General features: G+C 41.6%; 1 protein-coding gene across 2 annotated transcripts in view; it reads right to left on the bottom strand.

Moving 5' to 3' along the window:
- SULF1 (sulfatase 1) overlaps positions 1 to 17,139 on the bottom strand; it is a 195,143-nt gene that overhangs the window by 66,782 nt on the left and 111,222 nt on the right. For both annotated transcript variants that reach the window (XM_040261350.1, XM_040261351.1), the window contains exon 5: positions 7,067 to 7,306. In XM_040261350.1, the coding sequence (XP_040117284.1) occupies positions 7,067 to 7,306 (240 nt within the window). The remainder of the gene's footprint in view (positions 1 to 7,066; positions 7,307 to 17,139) is intronic.

The following is a 17,139-nucleotide window of genomic DNA, read 5'->3' as shown; positions in this document are numbered from 1 at the left end:
CCTGAAGTGCAAGGAAATTCTGTTCTAGAGTTCTGCCCTGTGCATCTGAAAACATCGCTGGAGAGGTTACACAGTTTTCTCCCCTAATCTGATTCATTTTTGTAGCAACAAATTCTCTTCCAATTGGCTGACATTTTCTTGCTTAATTAGTTTTTCAGATTTTTTTTCTTGCTACTTTTAGTTTTGTTCTCTGTTTTTTTCCCCCCTCTCAAGGAAGCCAGGCCAAGTCATTCCTGCCTTTTCCTCATTGTTTTACTCGTTAGGTTATTTAGAACTGTTTTCTACCCATTGCCATGGCTATCGCCCTTTCCCTTAATCCTCCCCTTATAAACAATTCCTTTAAGTCTCTTAATAGTCCCTGTTATTCACTTCAGAACTCCCTCCAGGTTTTCCGCATCTTTGTGTTAACGGGGTGTAAAAAATGCACTCACTATTCCAAATGTGTCCTCACCCATCACTCTTGGCTCCAAGGGAGCCGGGGCCTTGTGCACCAGGAGGCAGTACCCAGTGTTGGCAGTGTCGTCACCTTCGAACACTGAGGCTCATTTGTAATTACCCCTGGCCTCTTTCAACAACACTTCCTGGCAGTGCTCTGCAATTGATTATCTGGGATTCTAATTATTTTCCTCCAGATGCACTAAATTTCTTCCTCCATCTCGAAGGTGAACTTCATTTTCTTGCCCATATTGCCATTATATTACGTGTGGTTTGAAGTTTTTCAACCCTTTAGCTTTGGCAATTCAACTCAACTACTGTCTGAATATGTCACTAGCACACCATCTACCCCTCCTCTCTTCTCTGGCCCATTAAACACTTTCCTTCACAGCTGTTTAGAAGGTGGAAGGTGGGGTTGGGTGACAGGGAGAAAGATCAGAAAGACCTGATCATAATGACTGTTGACTTCAGTCCACACTACTTCTGTCCAAAACTACCTGTTACACAACACTTAGAAAAATTTCCTTGAACTATTTGAGGCAAAAGCTTTTATTTTTAGATTTGCAATAGTAACTACATATACAAAAGATTTCTGATGCTGTAGAGAAGTCAAATGTTATTTAATATAACAAATAAGGTACTAATTGAGCTCTCACTCCTTGCAATGATTAGATTTAGGGTGGCAGGATTTCACTAATAATAACTATAAATTTACATAATTTTGAACCAAGTTAAAATTATGATTTAGTCTTATGTCACCTCGTACACATGAGTTTGGTTTCCCCAACTAGACTGGAAGTCTAGCAAAGACAGGAATCTTACTTTATATCTCTTTATGGATCAAAGTCTACTATAGTTTTAAGCATAATGTGACTCAATTAATAGCATACTATGGTGAACTCCGGGAGTTGGTGATGGACAGGGAGGCCTGGCGTGCTGCAATTCATGGGGTCGCAAAGAGTCAGACACGACTGAGTGATTGAACTGAACTGGTAGTATGCTACATCTTGTTTTTGGGTACTTATCAAAAATTCATAATATTATCATTCATAAAAATAAGAATATTAGTTTGTTTTACTGAACTCTATTAATACATTTTAAAACATCTCACACTAGAGAATAAATATACTTTTTTTATAAGTATAAGAAGTATAAAAGTATAAGAAGTATAAAAGTATAAATATATATTTTATATTTATATATTTATATACTTTTATATATTTATATACTAAATATATACTTTATATTACATGGGGCCTTCCTGGTGGCTCAGGCTGTAAAGAATCTGATTGAAATGAAGAAAACCCAGGATCTATTTCTGGGTCTGGAAGATTCCCTGGAGAAGGGAATGGCAACCCATTCCAGTATTCCTGCCTGGAGAATTCCATGGACAGAGCCTGGCGGGCTACAGTCTATGGGACTGTGTAGAATCGGACACGACTGAGCGACTTTAATTTCACTTCATAAGTAACATAAATAAATTTTATAATGTAAAAAGACACATAAAAATTGATTAATTTGTCTGCAGTGTTTTGTTACAAAAATAATTCTTTACATAACAATTTTATTGCAGGTCTTTATTAAATATTGTCCCTTCCAGCCCAGTGATATGAAGCAGAATTAGTATGACTAAAATTTAATTCACCTGTGAATTTACAAATCCTGCATTATGATTATAATTTGAGCACTACTATTTTAAAGGAATCAGTATGATTACAGTGATTATAATAAAATTACAATATAATTTTGCATAGGAAAGAGAACTAACTAAGCAATCCCTCTAGTCCTATCTCTGCATTCTATAGGTTAGAAAACTGGCCTGGAAAAGTTCTCAAAAAAAGTTCAAGGCAGAGTAAGGACATGATTCCAGTTCTCCTCCATTTGGTTCAGGGTTTTTCCCCTAATACTTGATGCTACCTCTTAACTATGGATTATTACTGTCACTTTAAAATTTATGCCAGGTTTTACATTCATGTCTCTACTCTCAAAAGAAATTTAAACTAAAAATTTTTGAGTGGATAATCAGGTAGAATTTTCCTTTTTAAGATAGATAATACAATGTTGTTACCACTTCACTTAGAACGTAAAATGCAACAGAAATGTTATTGTATTTTCCTTTCTTAAACATTTAAGCTGTTGTGAAGTCATATTTTCCATGAGTAAAGTTAGAAAAATTAGGTTATAGTCAGTCCAAAAATATGCCTCGGTTCTGAAAAAAGAAAATAATGTCATACAATGGTAAGTACAATGCTGGATCAATCCATTTAAATCTGTGTACTCTGGATACCTCCCCAAATAAGCCTCTCAGTAGTTTGTCTTCTCTGAGTTGTTCTTCGTAAAACTGATTACTGCTTTGTGCTTCTCGCTAGATGGATCTTTATGTATAATACAGCTTCTGTCATTATTTTTTCTATGTTCTCAGCTAAATGTTCTAAAGGATGCATTTATTGTTAGGAAAACAATAAAATCTTTATATATTCACTCCCCCCCACTAGTTTAGTGGTTCATAAATAACTATGCTGGTTTAAAACCTACACAGCAATTCTCTTAATTTCCTGCGATGTCTATCATCCTGATGTGCTTATTTGTAGATTTTCAAATGAGTCTCTGTCCCTGGTTGGATTGACAATTATTGTCACAGAGACATCTTTACTTCCTAATTATCTGAGACATATCAATATTTTCCCATTAAAGATGAATTGAAATTATATAGCTCATTATCACTGCTGTTTTAGCCTTCCAATTTTTACCTTTTCTGATTTACTACTGGGCACTCTCAAAATTTCTTTTCCTGGGTGCATATCATCCATTTTCTATTCCTAGCAGAGTGTTTGAAAAAGTCTTAAGCATTTGGAAAAGTCCTGTTTTCCTTAAAGAATTCCTTTGCTTTGTAGAATGACTCACTGTAAATTCCATTATTACCTAAGTGTCTAGACCCCAGGGAAGAAGGTTGGCTACAGAATATGAGTTAATTTCCAGAAGCAAATCTCCTCTTCCTAAAGAAGAGAACTGACTGAAGCAGGCCCAATGGACTGCACCACGAGACTGCTAGTTGTCCCTGGGAAAGGCTGATTGTCTGCAGTTTCCTCCTAGACCTAACCCACAAGGCTAGGGTACTATACTGGAAAGAGCCCTGAAGACCAAGGTCTTGTTGCTCACTCTTCCTAGTAGAACATCAGATGGGTCATTTTCAGCAAGTCCTCTTATCTTGTGGGTCTAAATTTGTTCATCTGATGAGACTTCCCTGGCGGTCCAGTGGTTAGCACTTTGTGCTTCCCTTGGTCAGGGAACTAAGATCCCACACCTTTTGCGTGGTGTGGCCAAAAAGTAAAAATTAAAAAAAAAAAAACAGTTGTGGAATATTTAAGTTTGTTTGTCTGTATATGCTTAGTTGCTCAGTCCTGTATGATTCTTTGTGATCCCATGGACTGTATCCCACCTGGCAGCTTTTCCATGGGATTCTCTAGGCAAGAATACTAGAGTGGGTTGCCATTCCCTTCTCCAGGGAATCTTTCCGACCCAGGGATGGAACCCGGGTCTCCTCCATTGCAGGTGGATTCTTTACCATTTGAGAATAGGAGAATTGAACGAAATTATCTCTGAGGTTTATTCAAGCTCTCGTAACCCAATGTAGGATGGATACAGCATAGGATAATTTAAACAAGTACCAGAATACACTCCACTTCTTGGAAGCAACAGATTTGCTTTTTCTTGGTGACCCAATGAACTTTGTACTAGATGGCGTTTCCATTTTTGCTTCTGCCATCTGGAAGTTTAGCTTCAAATATGTAGCCTTTCTCCACAATTCTGTGGCATGTCTATGGTTTGTATATTAACCTTTGCCTTGATATGAGCTGGTTCTACCCTCCATTTCTACTGGACAGGGTCCTTATTGCTCTGTATCCTATTATGTTTTATGTGTCACTATCAGGCACTTTGGAATGAGGCATGATAGAAACATATGTCAGGAAATAAGGTAATGGGAAGAAGAAAGATGGAGTTAAGTGTGCTAGAGTCAGACTTCACTGATGAGCTTGTGACCTCAGACCAACTCTCCTGAGTTTCTGTTTCTTCACTGGCAATACAGGCAAATCCTTTCAAGGCTGCAGGAAGAATTAGGTGAGAAAACTCAGCTAAAATGCCTGGTACAAAGGAAGCAAGCACAAAATATCAATTTCCGATTTTTCCCCTTTCTTTCTGATGGCCCAGCTTTACTGAAGTATAACTGACAATCAAAAATTCTAAGGTTATAACCCAAAGGCCCACTATACAAAAACACTGTGAAACAGGAACCATCGCCAAGCCAATCAACATACTCATCCCTTTACATGTTCAGTAGTTTCCATTATTTTCTGTTGTGATAAGAACACCCAAGATCTAGCCTCTTCGCAAATTTCAAGTACACAATGAAACACTGTCAACTATAGCCAAACCACTGTTCACTCTCTCTCCGGACTTCTTTTCGTTCTTCCCTTTCTTGATTTGGCCCTGAAATGTATTAGCAAGCCGTAGTCAACAGCTCTAAGTCTCAGCAGGGTTCTCGTTGTCACTCATATCTCTGTTTCCTAGGACAGACCCCAACCATGTTGGTCTGGATATGACGACTGTTCTAACTCCCTAGGTTCCAACTCTGTCTCTGCTACTAGGAATTAAATTACAGGGACAGTGAGAGTTGAAAGGCACTGACTTCACACAATGCTTCCCATGAATAAAACACAACTTGGTGGTCAAAATCAGGAGTCAGGCATCAGGGGACCATTTCTGATTTTGCTTCTGAGCTGGTCACACAGTATTTGAAATCCTCACCTCAGTTATAAAATGGAGCCAAGTACATTTGCTGTTTATGAATCCTACAGGGATGTTGGAGAGATTTGCAAATTGCTTTAGAGCTCTCAGATGAAAGGTGCTATAAATTTAAACCACTTATGTGAGAAAACACTCAGGATAAGGCTCTCCGAGTAACCTAGTTTCTTTCCGAAGCATAAGCAGACATCTTTGAGGCTCATGGGAGGAGTTCCTTCTGTGAGTGGAGGCTTTGAGATGTTTGCGGATGACAATGCTATCATCTCCACAGTCAGTATTTTCATCCATAAATAACAAGTATTAAGTACCCACAAGGTGCTCTGCACAGAAGCCAATGACCACATAGTTCCTAAATCCAGCGGGAAAGATTAATTTCATTTTTAGAAGAGATTTGAGAGAGAATCAGTTCAGTTCAGTTGAGCTCAGTTGCTCAGTTGTGTCCGACTCTTTGCGACCCCATGAATCGCAGCATGCCAGGCCTCCCTGTCCATCACCAACTCCCGGAGTTCACTCAAACTCACATCCATCGAGTCAGTGATGCCATCCAGTCATCTCATCCTCTGTCGTCCCCTTCTCCTCCTGCCCCCAATCCCTCCCAGCATCAGAGTCTTTTCCAAGAGAATACCTTTATCCAAAATCTTTTCAAGTCTTCAGAATAGAGAATCTGTAGACTTGAAAATCATTTCCAAGTTTTTAATGATGACACCTGGAGTTCTTCTGAATAAGTCTAGTTGGTTCTGAAAAAATTATTTTCCATTACAGCCCTCAATCAATATCTGGGTTTCCTTTCCTAAAAAAATGCTCAGACTATGTCTTTCCCACTCCTAATTCTATTTAAATGGTTCCACTCCTCCAAAGATAGTGGAAACTGTGCTGTCTAATACAATATGGTAGCTATTGGCCACATGTGGCTAAGTTTAAAATAATAAAAAATAAATAAAAATTAAAAAAAAAAGAAATGCTCAGAAAACCTAACAAGAGCATTTAAATGCTTGGTGAATAAAGGCTTTGGGTCAATCATACAGAAAGGAGCCTTGCTTATTTCTTAGAACGACCGGCATGATGTTCATGATCTCTCTGGAAGGAGGTCCTTAATATGCAAGACACCAGTTAACCACACCCCTCATCTATGTAGGTTAAACGGTGATAAAAGGTGTACCATGGGATGCCCTCCTTTCCTGGAAAATAAGGGTGAACATTTGAGATCTAAAAGTAACCACAATGAAGCTAAAGAAAAGCGGAATCCTATTAATTATGAGTAAGTAAATAGGTGAATTAATAAAGTACACCTCATTGAATTATTTCATTCAGCTATTTATGAATTCAGTAAATAATTTTGATAATCTATTGTGTCCCAGATCCTGGGATAGGTGCTCTGCATGCAAGAATGTGCTCAGCTGGCACCAGGACCTGGAAATTTGGGCGGTTGAGGTAAGCAGGCTCATGGGATAGAAACTCTTTAGTTGCAGGTTGTCTGGAAAATTCCAATTGCTGGGTGCTCTGATGGAACAGAGGACCCTGGCAGGGTATAGTCCATAGGATCGCAAAGAGTAGGACATGACTTAGTGACCGAGCATACACACATGCACGCACTGGTGGGGACAACTTTTCCTTCACATGTCCACTGAGAATCATTCTGACTTTTCTCTAAGGGATCTCTAGCTGGGACATTCATCAGAGAGAAAAATAAGGGATGTAGAGGGAGACAAGTCTAGACTCCTTCCATTTAGGGACCGATTGGAAGCTCACAGATTTCATCACATAGTGCATTTTTCTGAGATGCGTTACCAGAATTCACGGAATTGAGGGCCTGGAAGTTTCCCTTTACCTGTTCTGTAGCCGGTGCTGTTCAGATAGACAGCAAACGTCCGAGGCTCGTGCACCGCCTGCCAGGAGGGGGAAGAGCAGTTCTCGTTGTTGGTGTAGATGTTGTGGTTGTGCACGTACTTGCCAGTGAGCATGGAGGAGCGGGAGGGGCAGCACATGGGCGTGGTCACGAAGGCATTGGTGAAGGTGGCCCCGCCACGCTCCATAATCTTTCTGGTTTTGTTCATGACTTGCAGGGACCCTGAAAGGCACAAGGCCAGCACTGTTTAGCAGACAGCACTGCACAATCAACCACTGACGTCACGTGACGTCACATGACGCCACTCTGTTCCCCTGACTTGTTAATGTCCCTCCCTTGGCTTGAGGAGTCTGTAATTGGACCAGTTCTCATTTCCAGGACACAGTGCAGCACTGGGGATCCTATCATCTCAGGTATTTTGCAGAATAATAAACACATTTCGGCTTCTCCCTTTTTTAATCACAAAGGAAAAAACTGCAGGCTCATCTGATCATTAAAGTTAGAATTTTAGAGATGGAGTAGATTAAAGGCCAGCAGCCCTCTGACTTTGATTAGAGAGCATCAAAACTCCTAGCCCACCAAACTCACACCAGCTACAAACAGTGCAGAAAAGATGGATACAGTACTTTTATCATATCAAACAAAAGAGGGAAAAATTTCTATAGTTAAGTAAAAGTTCATCCAAAATGCATGTTTAACTAAAAAAAAAAAAATCTCCAATGCAACTTGGTATCCCCTAGTAAACTTACCACCTACCTGGCATGTTTTCTATCAGGATCACACGATCAGTTTATATTTTTGCCTGTTTCCACGTCATTTAAAAAGATGGATTCTTTGTTTATGAAAGAGCTATGACTCTACTGTATTTGCATTAGCAGTAAAATATTCCATTTGAACTCTAAAGGATGAAATTGTACATAAGATTGCCGAGAAAGAAAAAAAAAAGTCTTGATTACTCAATCCAGCCAAACATGGCAGCTGAATCCCATCCAAGTACTGCAGGAAAAAAAAAAAAAGCTCAGGCCAGAATTCAATAGTCTTTTCAGGACTTGTCAAGAAATGCACTACAGAGCACTACAGCCAAGCCCATTGCATTTCAATCCTGGAGCCTCACATTTCCAACAGGTCCTACTTCTTCCAAAGAAAGGAGAAAGTCTATGTCATTTTCCAACAAGGAAGGAAATCGTAATGCAAACCAGGTAAGCACTCAGAGCAGAAGAGAAGTGTGCAGCCATCCAAAAAGCCACAGTCGGCCTCATATTTTTTCACATACGTGCTTTTACCATTTACACGAAAACAGAAAAGACAGTTTCTAATTGTGTCTCCTTAGAGCTCTCTACAGTATGCCTTGCTGAGGAGGATTCCAAACTGCTTTTCCTGCCCTGGTTGTCTTCAGAAGATCAAGCAATTTATTATTTTGCCATCGATGAATAACATGTAGTGAGCACCCACTTCATGCTGAGCGTTCATTCTACCGACCTCAACTCTCTGGACTGGTAGCAATGGGAAGTTCTCTGTTGCCTCCAATCTTCACTAGTAAACCACCTAACAAGAACTTATATATGGAGATTGCTTGGAGGTATTTGCAAAGCAAGGTAGTGTGGATACAGCAGTAGCAGGGCATATAAGGACAGTGGGGACAGGAGGCAATATTTAGTAAGAACTCTGCCACAGTAGTTGAGGACAACTGGGAGGAAAGGAGGAAGAAGAACTCGGGATGAGCCGAGGGCATCGTCGGGGGCGTGTGTGGTGGTATGTGTGGTGTACTGGAGGTGGGATGAGGTAAGTGGAGTGATGAAAATGACACACGAGTTTTCTGGAATGGAAACGAAAATGCAGACTTCTCTTGATGTAGTGGGTGGCAGAGCTAGCAAACAGCTTGGTGGCTGGGGAGAGACATTCAGCTTTGACAGAACAGACAAAATGATGCAGAGTAAGGTCTTTGTCAAAGGCCTGAAGGATATGTTATGATAAAAGTCTTTGAGAGGTGTTGCTATGACAATGGAAGTATGTACACAGCCGAGGAAGCAGGCTGGTCCATCAAAGGTATGGCTAAGGGGTTGCTGAAACCCCCAGGTCGTGGGGTGATAAGAACTTGAACGGCGTTGTGCCTCTACAATAGAATGACTCTTAAGGAGCAGACCTAAGAGCTTCCCTGGTGGTCCAGTGGTAAGAATGCAGGGTAGACACCAGTTTTATCCCCGGTCCAGGAAAAGCCCTCATGCTGCAGGGCAGCTAAGCCCACGTACAACAACTACCGAAGCCCACTCACCATAAAGCCCATGCGCGGCAACAAGGGAAGCCACTCTAACGAGAGGCCGGTGCACCTGCATCTAGAGAGTAGCCCCCACTCTCTGCAACTAGAGAAAGCCCATCACAGCCAAAAAAAAAGAATAAATAATTTTTAAAAGATACTTATTAAAAAAAATAGAAGATCCAAGAGATGCTGTAATGTATCAGAAGGCTGTGTGTTGACCAACATTTTTCAGCTTGGGAAGAAAACTGGATAAGTAGTGGTTTCACTGTTGCTCAAGAAGTAACTTGACAAGAACTATGCCCTACAGAACATCAAAGAAGTGCACATTAGAAATGTTGTGTTTTATATTTATGTTAGTTGATCATAAAAGAGATAGAGCCTGGAATAAATACATGCAATGAAACACAGGAGTGGGGAGAGAGTTTGAGGTCAATGTCAAAGTCCATTCACTTATTCTTTTTTCCTCTTTAGAAATCTGCAGTGATTATTTATGGTAACAGCTTGAATTTTGAGAAAACGTAGCAAACACTATTGACCAATTTTTATTGCCTAATGGTCTCTTCATGTCAGAGAATGACTTTTCGGAGTTTCCTCATGAGCTTAGACTCAAAAAAAAAAAAAAAATGCAACTAGAGGCCATCCCCCAAGGTTGCATCACAAAGCTGCAACCTCCAGTTTACAAACTCATTTGGACCACAACACTGGATGGGAGGTGGAAATCTGATCTAAGATCATATGATGTGAAAACTAGGGGCGAAAACTCAGCCCCATGTAGAAATAAGTGAAAGTGTTAGTCACTCAGCTGTGTCCAATTCTTCATGACCCCATGGACTATAGCCCACCAGGCTCCTCTATCCATGGAATTCTCCAGGAAGGAATACCAGAGTGGGTTGCCATGCCCACTTTGAACCCGGGTCTCCTGCACTGCAGGCATATTCTTTACCATCTGGGTCACCAGGGTCAGTTCCATACATCACTCCTGGAATTGCCCCAGCCAGGACTGTCCTCTCACTCTAAATATCACTCTGGGGACTTCCCTGGTGGTCCAGTGGTTAAGACTTTTCCTTTCAATGCAGAGGGTGCAGGTTTGATTCCTAGTCAGGGAGCTAAGATTTCACTTCTCTTGGCCAACACACCAAAGCATAAAAGAGAATCAATATTATAACAAATTCAACAAAGACTTCAAAAATGGTCCACATCAAAAAATCTTTTAAAAATAAATAAATAACATTCTTTTCTTAAACAACTGAACTGGTTGTGCTGAAGAACAAAAAAAATCCCTCTAAACCCTCTGTTCCAACTGATCAGTCAAAGGGAACAATGAAGATGTTTGGTCTTTGCTGCTGCTGCTGCTGCTAAGTTGCTTCAGTCATGTCCAACTCTGTGCGACCCCGAAGACGGCAGCCTATCAGGCTCCTCCGTCCCTGGGATTCTCCAGGCAAGAATATTGGAGTGGGTTGCCATTTCCTTCTCCATTGGTCTCTGCAGGTACAGTGGTAAGAGCCCCATGGGTGGGGCTCCTGACTGAATATGAGCATCTAGCTTGAAGTTTCTCAGTAAAGAGAAGATTCTGAGACAATGCTACTCCAACTTTAAAAATTACCTGGAGAGTATGTTATGTCATAGAAGAATTTGCATTTCTAACAAGCTCCCTGATGACACTGATGCTGCCTGTACACAGTCCTCTCTTGGAGATGTAGCTGAAACCTGACACAGAACCAGGGAAGCTTTGAGCTGGAAGAGACTTTAACGGGTGCCTCACTTTAAGTGATGTAAGTGGTTTAGACCACTTCCAAAGCTGTAAGACAGGTAGACGGGAAGAGAAAACACTGATTTCATATTTATTCTCACGGATTTTATGACTTGTGTGTGCTAAGTCGCTTCAGTCATGTCTGACTCTGTGAAAACCTGTGAACTATAGCCCCCCAGGCTCCTCTGTCCATGGGATTCTCCAGGCAAGAATACTGGAGTGGGTTGCCATGACCTCCTCCAGGGGATCTTCCCGACCCGGGGATCAAACCCACGTCTCTTATGTCTCCAGCATTGGCAGGTGGGTTCTTTAGCACTAGGGTCACCTGGGAAGCCCAGCGGATTTTATACTTGCTCCCATTTCTAAGTGTTTCATATGTAGCAAATCATTTAATCCTGGCAGTAGCTTTCCATAGTGGGTGTTATTATTTCTTATTCCCACATCGGGGATGATAAAGTGAGGTACAGACGGGTTAAACAACATGCCTAGGACTGCACAGACCCTAAGCAGCAGACCTCAGATACAAATGCAGGCTGTCTGTTCCGAGATCATGCTTTTAAGCTTCATCTAGGCTGAGTACTGGCTGTGACGCTGCCATCTGAAGACTGCAACACAGAAATGCTGTCTGCTCATAGTAAGAGTAGAGCTCATTTACTATAGTCTCATATTTTGCTTCCTAGCTGGTGCTAGTGGTAAAGAACCCAATTGCCAATACAAGAGGCATAAGAGACACTGTGACTGCACCCTTGATTTTTCACTGGGAAACTATCCAAAATGATTCTGTGTCCATACAACCAATAATTATGCATTTCCAGCATGGTCCCAGTGGATGGGACCATGTTTTGTCCTATAGCTGGAAGGACTTGGTTTTGTTTTAAGCCAGAGCTCTTCACCTCTCTGAGTTTCAGGACTTTGGTGCCTAAAATGTAGACTGTGGTGATTCTTAGTTATCAGAGCAATTATTTCATGAGAATGTTATGAAACTTGAAGGCTGAAGATTCACCACAAGATTACCAAGGCAGGGCTTAGGAGGATGAAGATGAGAAGAGAAAGAGTCCTGGACTTGAACTTGAGGGGAAACATCTGTGTTTTTGTCACAGATGTGCTTGAACAAGTCATTTACCCTCTTTGGATTTGTGTTTCTCAGCTGTAAAATAGAACTAATAATAGCTGTCCGGACCTGTTGGCAGGGCTGTTGAGCAAATGGCATGAGCTGTGATTTACTGTGTGATCATCTTGGCCCCAAGAGGTTTCATTTACTCTTTCCTTTCCCATCTCCCTCTCTGTCATCACATCTGAACTCCAAAGCTAAGGCAGGCCTACAGAGGCAGCCATAAACTGCATGTTTGTGTTCCTTCAAAACTTATAGGTTGAAACCTAATGTGCTAGGTTGTGGTGTTAGAAGGTGGGGGCTTTGGCAGGTGATTAGGTCATGAGGGTGGAGCCCTCATGAATGGGTTTAGCGCCCTCATAAAAGAGACCCCAAAGAGCGCCTTGCCTCTTCTGCCGTGTGAGGACACAGCGAAAACACAGCATCTGTGAACCAGGAAGCAGATTTCCACCAGACACAGAACCTGCTGGAGTCTCGATCTTGGATTTTTCAGCTTCCAGAACCACGAGAAATAAATGTCTGTATAAATGTCTGTTGTTTATAGTTGGCAACTGGACAGAGAAGGCGATGACACCCCACTCCAGTACTCTTGCTGGGAAGGTCCCATGGACGGAGGAGCCTGGTGGGCTGCAGTCCACGGGATCCCTAGGAGTCAGACACGACTGAGCAACTTTACTTTCACTTTTCACTTTCATGCATTGGAGAAGGAAATGGCAACCCACTCTAGTATTCTTGCCTGGAGAATCCCAGGACGGGAGAGCCGGGTGGGCTGCCGTCTATGGGGTTGCACAGAGTCAGACACAACTGAAGCGACTTAGCAGTAGCAGCAGCAGCAAGTCACCCAGACTATGGTATTTGGTTACAGCAGTCCTGATGGATTAAGATAGAAGTTTACTTTTGTCTATGCTTCAAGACTTAAAATGTTAAAGCTGGTTTAAAGATATCAATTCCCATCTACCCATCATGCACTGTTCCCTATGCTTCTCTTAAGCGAGAAGCCTGGCTTTATTATCATTTAAAATGGTCCTTTGAGGTGGAAGCCTGACAGGGATGCTATGAAGTGACCATAATAAAGTCCAGTAGTTGGCATGGGGGCACTGCTGACTGGGCTGGCTTGAGGACAGGGAAGGTCCAGGCCACAGCTGAGTCTCGAGGCTGCCAAGAAAAGCTGCCCCAGTGCCAGAGTTCTATGTTGGGACTGGGGATGTCTGCCATCGCTCCTGCAGGGGTGGGGGTGCTTTGACAGTGATCAGCTGTGGACTAGGATGCTGCTAGGTCAGCAGTGACTGAGAGAGGAGAAGTGGCACTCTCCGGGAATCCTGTAAGATCTGTTAGGTTTGCAATTCTGATGGGTTAGGAATCAAGGCTCCAGGAACAGTCCTTTGGAGGTGGTGTGTATTGGATTACTGGGGCCTGACAGAGTCATAGCCAGGAATTTCAATCGTTCTACAGACTTCAAGTCGTTTATTCTCAAATCACTTGCATGTAAAAGGTCAGAGGGGAGAAAACGTCCCACTCATCAGGATGACTTTACCAAAATCACACAGTGAACCTGAATTACTTTACGTCCATGTTAAACTTTACAACAAAGACTTGCCTTTCCTGATTCAAATATATTAGCATTTGATATTTGAAATATTTCAATATTTTGTACTATCAACACTTTTCATTGAGGCTGTTCATCATGTCCATCAACTCACAAAACTAGAAATTTGATAATAAATTTTGTCATCATCATTCATTAAGGAAGTCCCAGGTATGTGGTATTCATACACACCTGTATGAATAGGAGACACACCTCTGTGTGAATTACAACTGTTTATAGTTTGATGAGGGATAACGACCAGCAAACACAGCTCTTATCAAACATATAGGGTTGTTTTTAGATGCCATTTTTTTTTTAGATGCCATTGTTTTATGATGGGGTAGAGTCAATGCTTGAAATATATAAATGGCCTGTACTAAGCACATCCTGATAATTTCTTATGCCAACAATTAAGTATGGAAATTGAAACAGTGATATTTCTCATACTAAAAATGGCTTTAGTGGTCTATTGAAAATTTGAATTCTGAAAGCATTAGAAAAAAATAACATGATCGAACAGTACACCTTTTTCTATCAAACTATGGAATTGATAGGGAAAACCCCCACAAAAAACCAGATGTTTCAGCTAAAAACAAGTTGGGGAGGGAAAACAAGTTGGGGAAAGAAGGGACTAAGAAGCAGATAATAAATCTGTCTGGAATGTTTCCAGGTCACTAGGACTCATTATATTTTCCCCTAAAGAGCTAAAGGCCATTAAAAGTGGAGACTAGCTTTTTAGGGGAATGGAAGTAAAAATGCCTACAGGGTTAGACAGAGAAGGCAGGCAAGTGAAGCCAGCCAAGTACAAGAAAAATCACAATGCTTTCGTCTTTCCAGTTTTCTACCCTTGATAGAGATGTGGGTATACAGAATTTCCCCTGACCATAAAAAACAGTGGTGTGGACATGATGGCAAAGACAGGTGCTCCTTGGTCTAGGTGTTGGGGAGCAGTGGAGAGTGGTGGGGACCCCGAGGGCCTGGGGAGGATAGGCCCCACCCAACAGGGCAGCTTTGACCCCTCTTCAAGCATTATTTTTTAAAATTTTAGCTGTGCTGGGTCTTCATTGCTGTGCACAGGCTTTCTCTAGTTGGGCTGAATAGGGGCTACTCTTCCTCTTTTTTAAACTGTTTATTTTGTATTGGGCACGCTAGTAAAGTAATGCTCAAAATTCTCCAAGCCAGGCTTCAGCAATACGTGAACCGTGAACTTCCTGATGTTCAAGCTGGTTTTAGAAATGGCAGAGGAACCAGAGATCAAATTGCCAACATCCGCTGGATCATGGAAAAAGCAAGAGAGTTCCAGAAAAACATCTATTTCTGCTTTACTGACTATGCCAAAGCCTTGGACTGTGTGGATCACAATAAACTGTGGAAAATTCTGAGAGAGATGGGAATACCAGACCACCTAACCTGCCTCTTGAGAAATCTGTATGCAGGTCAGAAAGCAACAGTTAGAACTGGACATGGAACAACAAAATGGTTCCAAATAGGAAAAGGAATATGTCAAGGCTGTATATTGTCACCCTCTTATTTAACTTATATGCAGAGTACATCATGAGAAATGCTGGACTGGAGGAAAACACAAGCTGGAATCAAGATTGCCGGGACAAATATCAATAACCTCAGATATGCAGATGACACCACCCTTATGGCAGAAAGCGAAGAGGAACTAAAAAGCCTCTTGATGAAAGTGAAAGAGGAGAGTGGAAAAGTTGACTTAAAGCTCAACATTCAGAAAACGAAGATCATGGCATCTGGTCCTATCACGTCATGGGAAATAGATGGGGAAACAGCGGAAACAGTGTCAGACTATTTTTGGGGGCTCCAAAATCACTGCAGATGGTGATTGCAGCCATGAAATTAAAAGACGCTTACTCCTTGGAAGAAAAGTTATGACCAACCTAGATAGCATATTCAAAAGCAGAGACATTACTTTGGCGACTAAGGTCCGTCTAGTCAAGGCTATGGTTTTTCCAGTAGTCATGTATGGATGTGAGAGTTGGACTGTGAAGAAGGCTGAGCACCAAAGAATTGATGCTTTTGAACTGTGGTGTTGGAGAAGACTCTTGAGAGTCCCTTGGACTGCAAGGAGATCCAACCAGTCCATTCTGAAGGAGATCAGCCCTGGGATTTCTTTGGAAGGAATGATGCTAAAGCTGAAACTCCAGTACTTTGGCCACCTCATGGGAAGAGTTGACTCATTGGAAAAGACTCTGATGCTGGGAGGGATTGGGGGCAGGAGGAGAAGGGGATGACTGAGGATGAGATGGCTGGATGGCATCACCAATTTGATGGACATGAATTTGGGTGAACTCCGGGAGTTGGTGATGGACAGGGAGGCCTGGCGTGCTGCAATTCATGGGGTCACAAAGAGTCGGACACAACTGAGCGACTGAACTGAACTGAACTGATAGCCGATTAACAAACAATATTGTGATAGTTTCAGGTGAACAGTGAAGGGACTCAGCCATACATAAACATAAATCCATTCTCTTCCAAACTCCCCTCCCATCTAGGCTGCCATATAACATTGAGCAGAGTTCCATGTGCCATATACAGTAGGTCCTTGTTGGCTATCCACTCCAGATATAGCAGTGTGTACAGGTCAGTTCAAACCCCATAACCATCGCTTCTCCACATCCTTTCCCTGCCTGGGGGCAACTCATTGTGTTGCGATTCATTGCAGTGGCTTCTCTTGTTGCAGAGCATGGGCTCTAGGCATGTGGGCTTAGTTGCCCATTGTCATACGGGATGTTCCCAGACCAGGGATTGAATCCATGTCCCCTGTACTGGCCGGCAGATTCTTTAACCACTGGATGACCAGTGAACTCCCCACTTAAGCATTTAATTGAAGGCTGCCTCATGGAAATGTAAAGTTTTTAAGAAAAGCCCTTCCCATGGCTGCCTCATGGGGATGTAAGGTTTTCAATGACTTTTCAAAAAAAGTCAGAATCTGGATTTTTTTCCCCCCTAGTATATAAAAATCACTTGATTTTTTAAATGCTGCCTTGCTTTTGATAAGCATGCTGTTTTGATAAGCAAAACACATCTGTGGAATAGCTCTGGACTGCAGATCCCATTTGTGACCTCTGCTTTAGACAAAGTGTTTCCATGTATTTAAGATTTCTTAATTTTACTTATGATATAAGTAGATCATAAGTCAGCCGTCCTAAGATGTTAGCACCAGGCAAATTTCCTAAGAATTTAAGAAATGCCACATTGAACCACATCAATGGTCTAATCAGTTCACTATTTTGCTTTTCAGAGTGGTACACAGGGACCATTTGGGAATGATTTATTCGATTTTTTTTTTTTTTTTGATGTAGACCATTTTTAAAGTCGTCATTGAATT

Source organism: Oryx dammah, unplaced genomic scaffold (assembly GCF_014754425.2).
Source record: "Oryx dammah isolate SB20612 unplaced genomic scaffold, SCBI_Odam_1.1 HiC_scaffold_19, whole genome shotgun sequence".
Lineage (NCBI taxonomy): Eukaryota > Metazoa > Chordata > Mammalia > Artiodactyla > Bovidae > Oryx > Oryx dammah.
The sequence above is the reverse complement of the archived record's forward strand: the minus strand, read 5'-3'. Positions and strand labels throughout refer to the sequence as shown.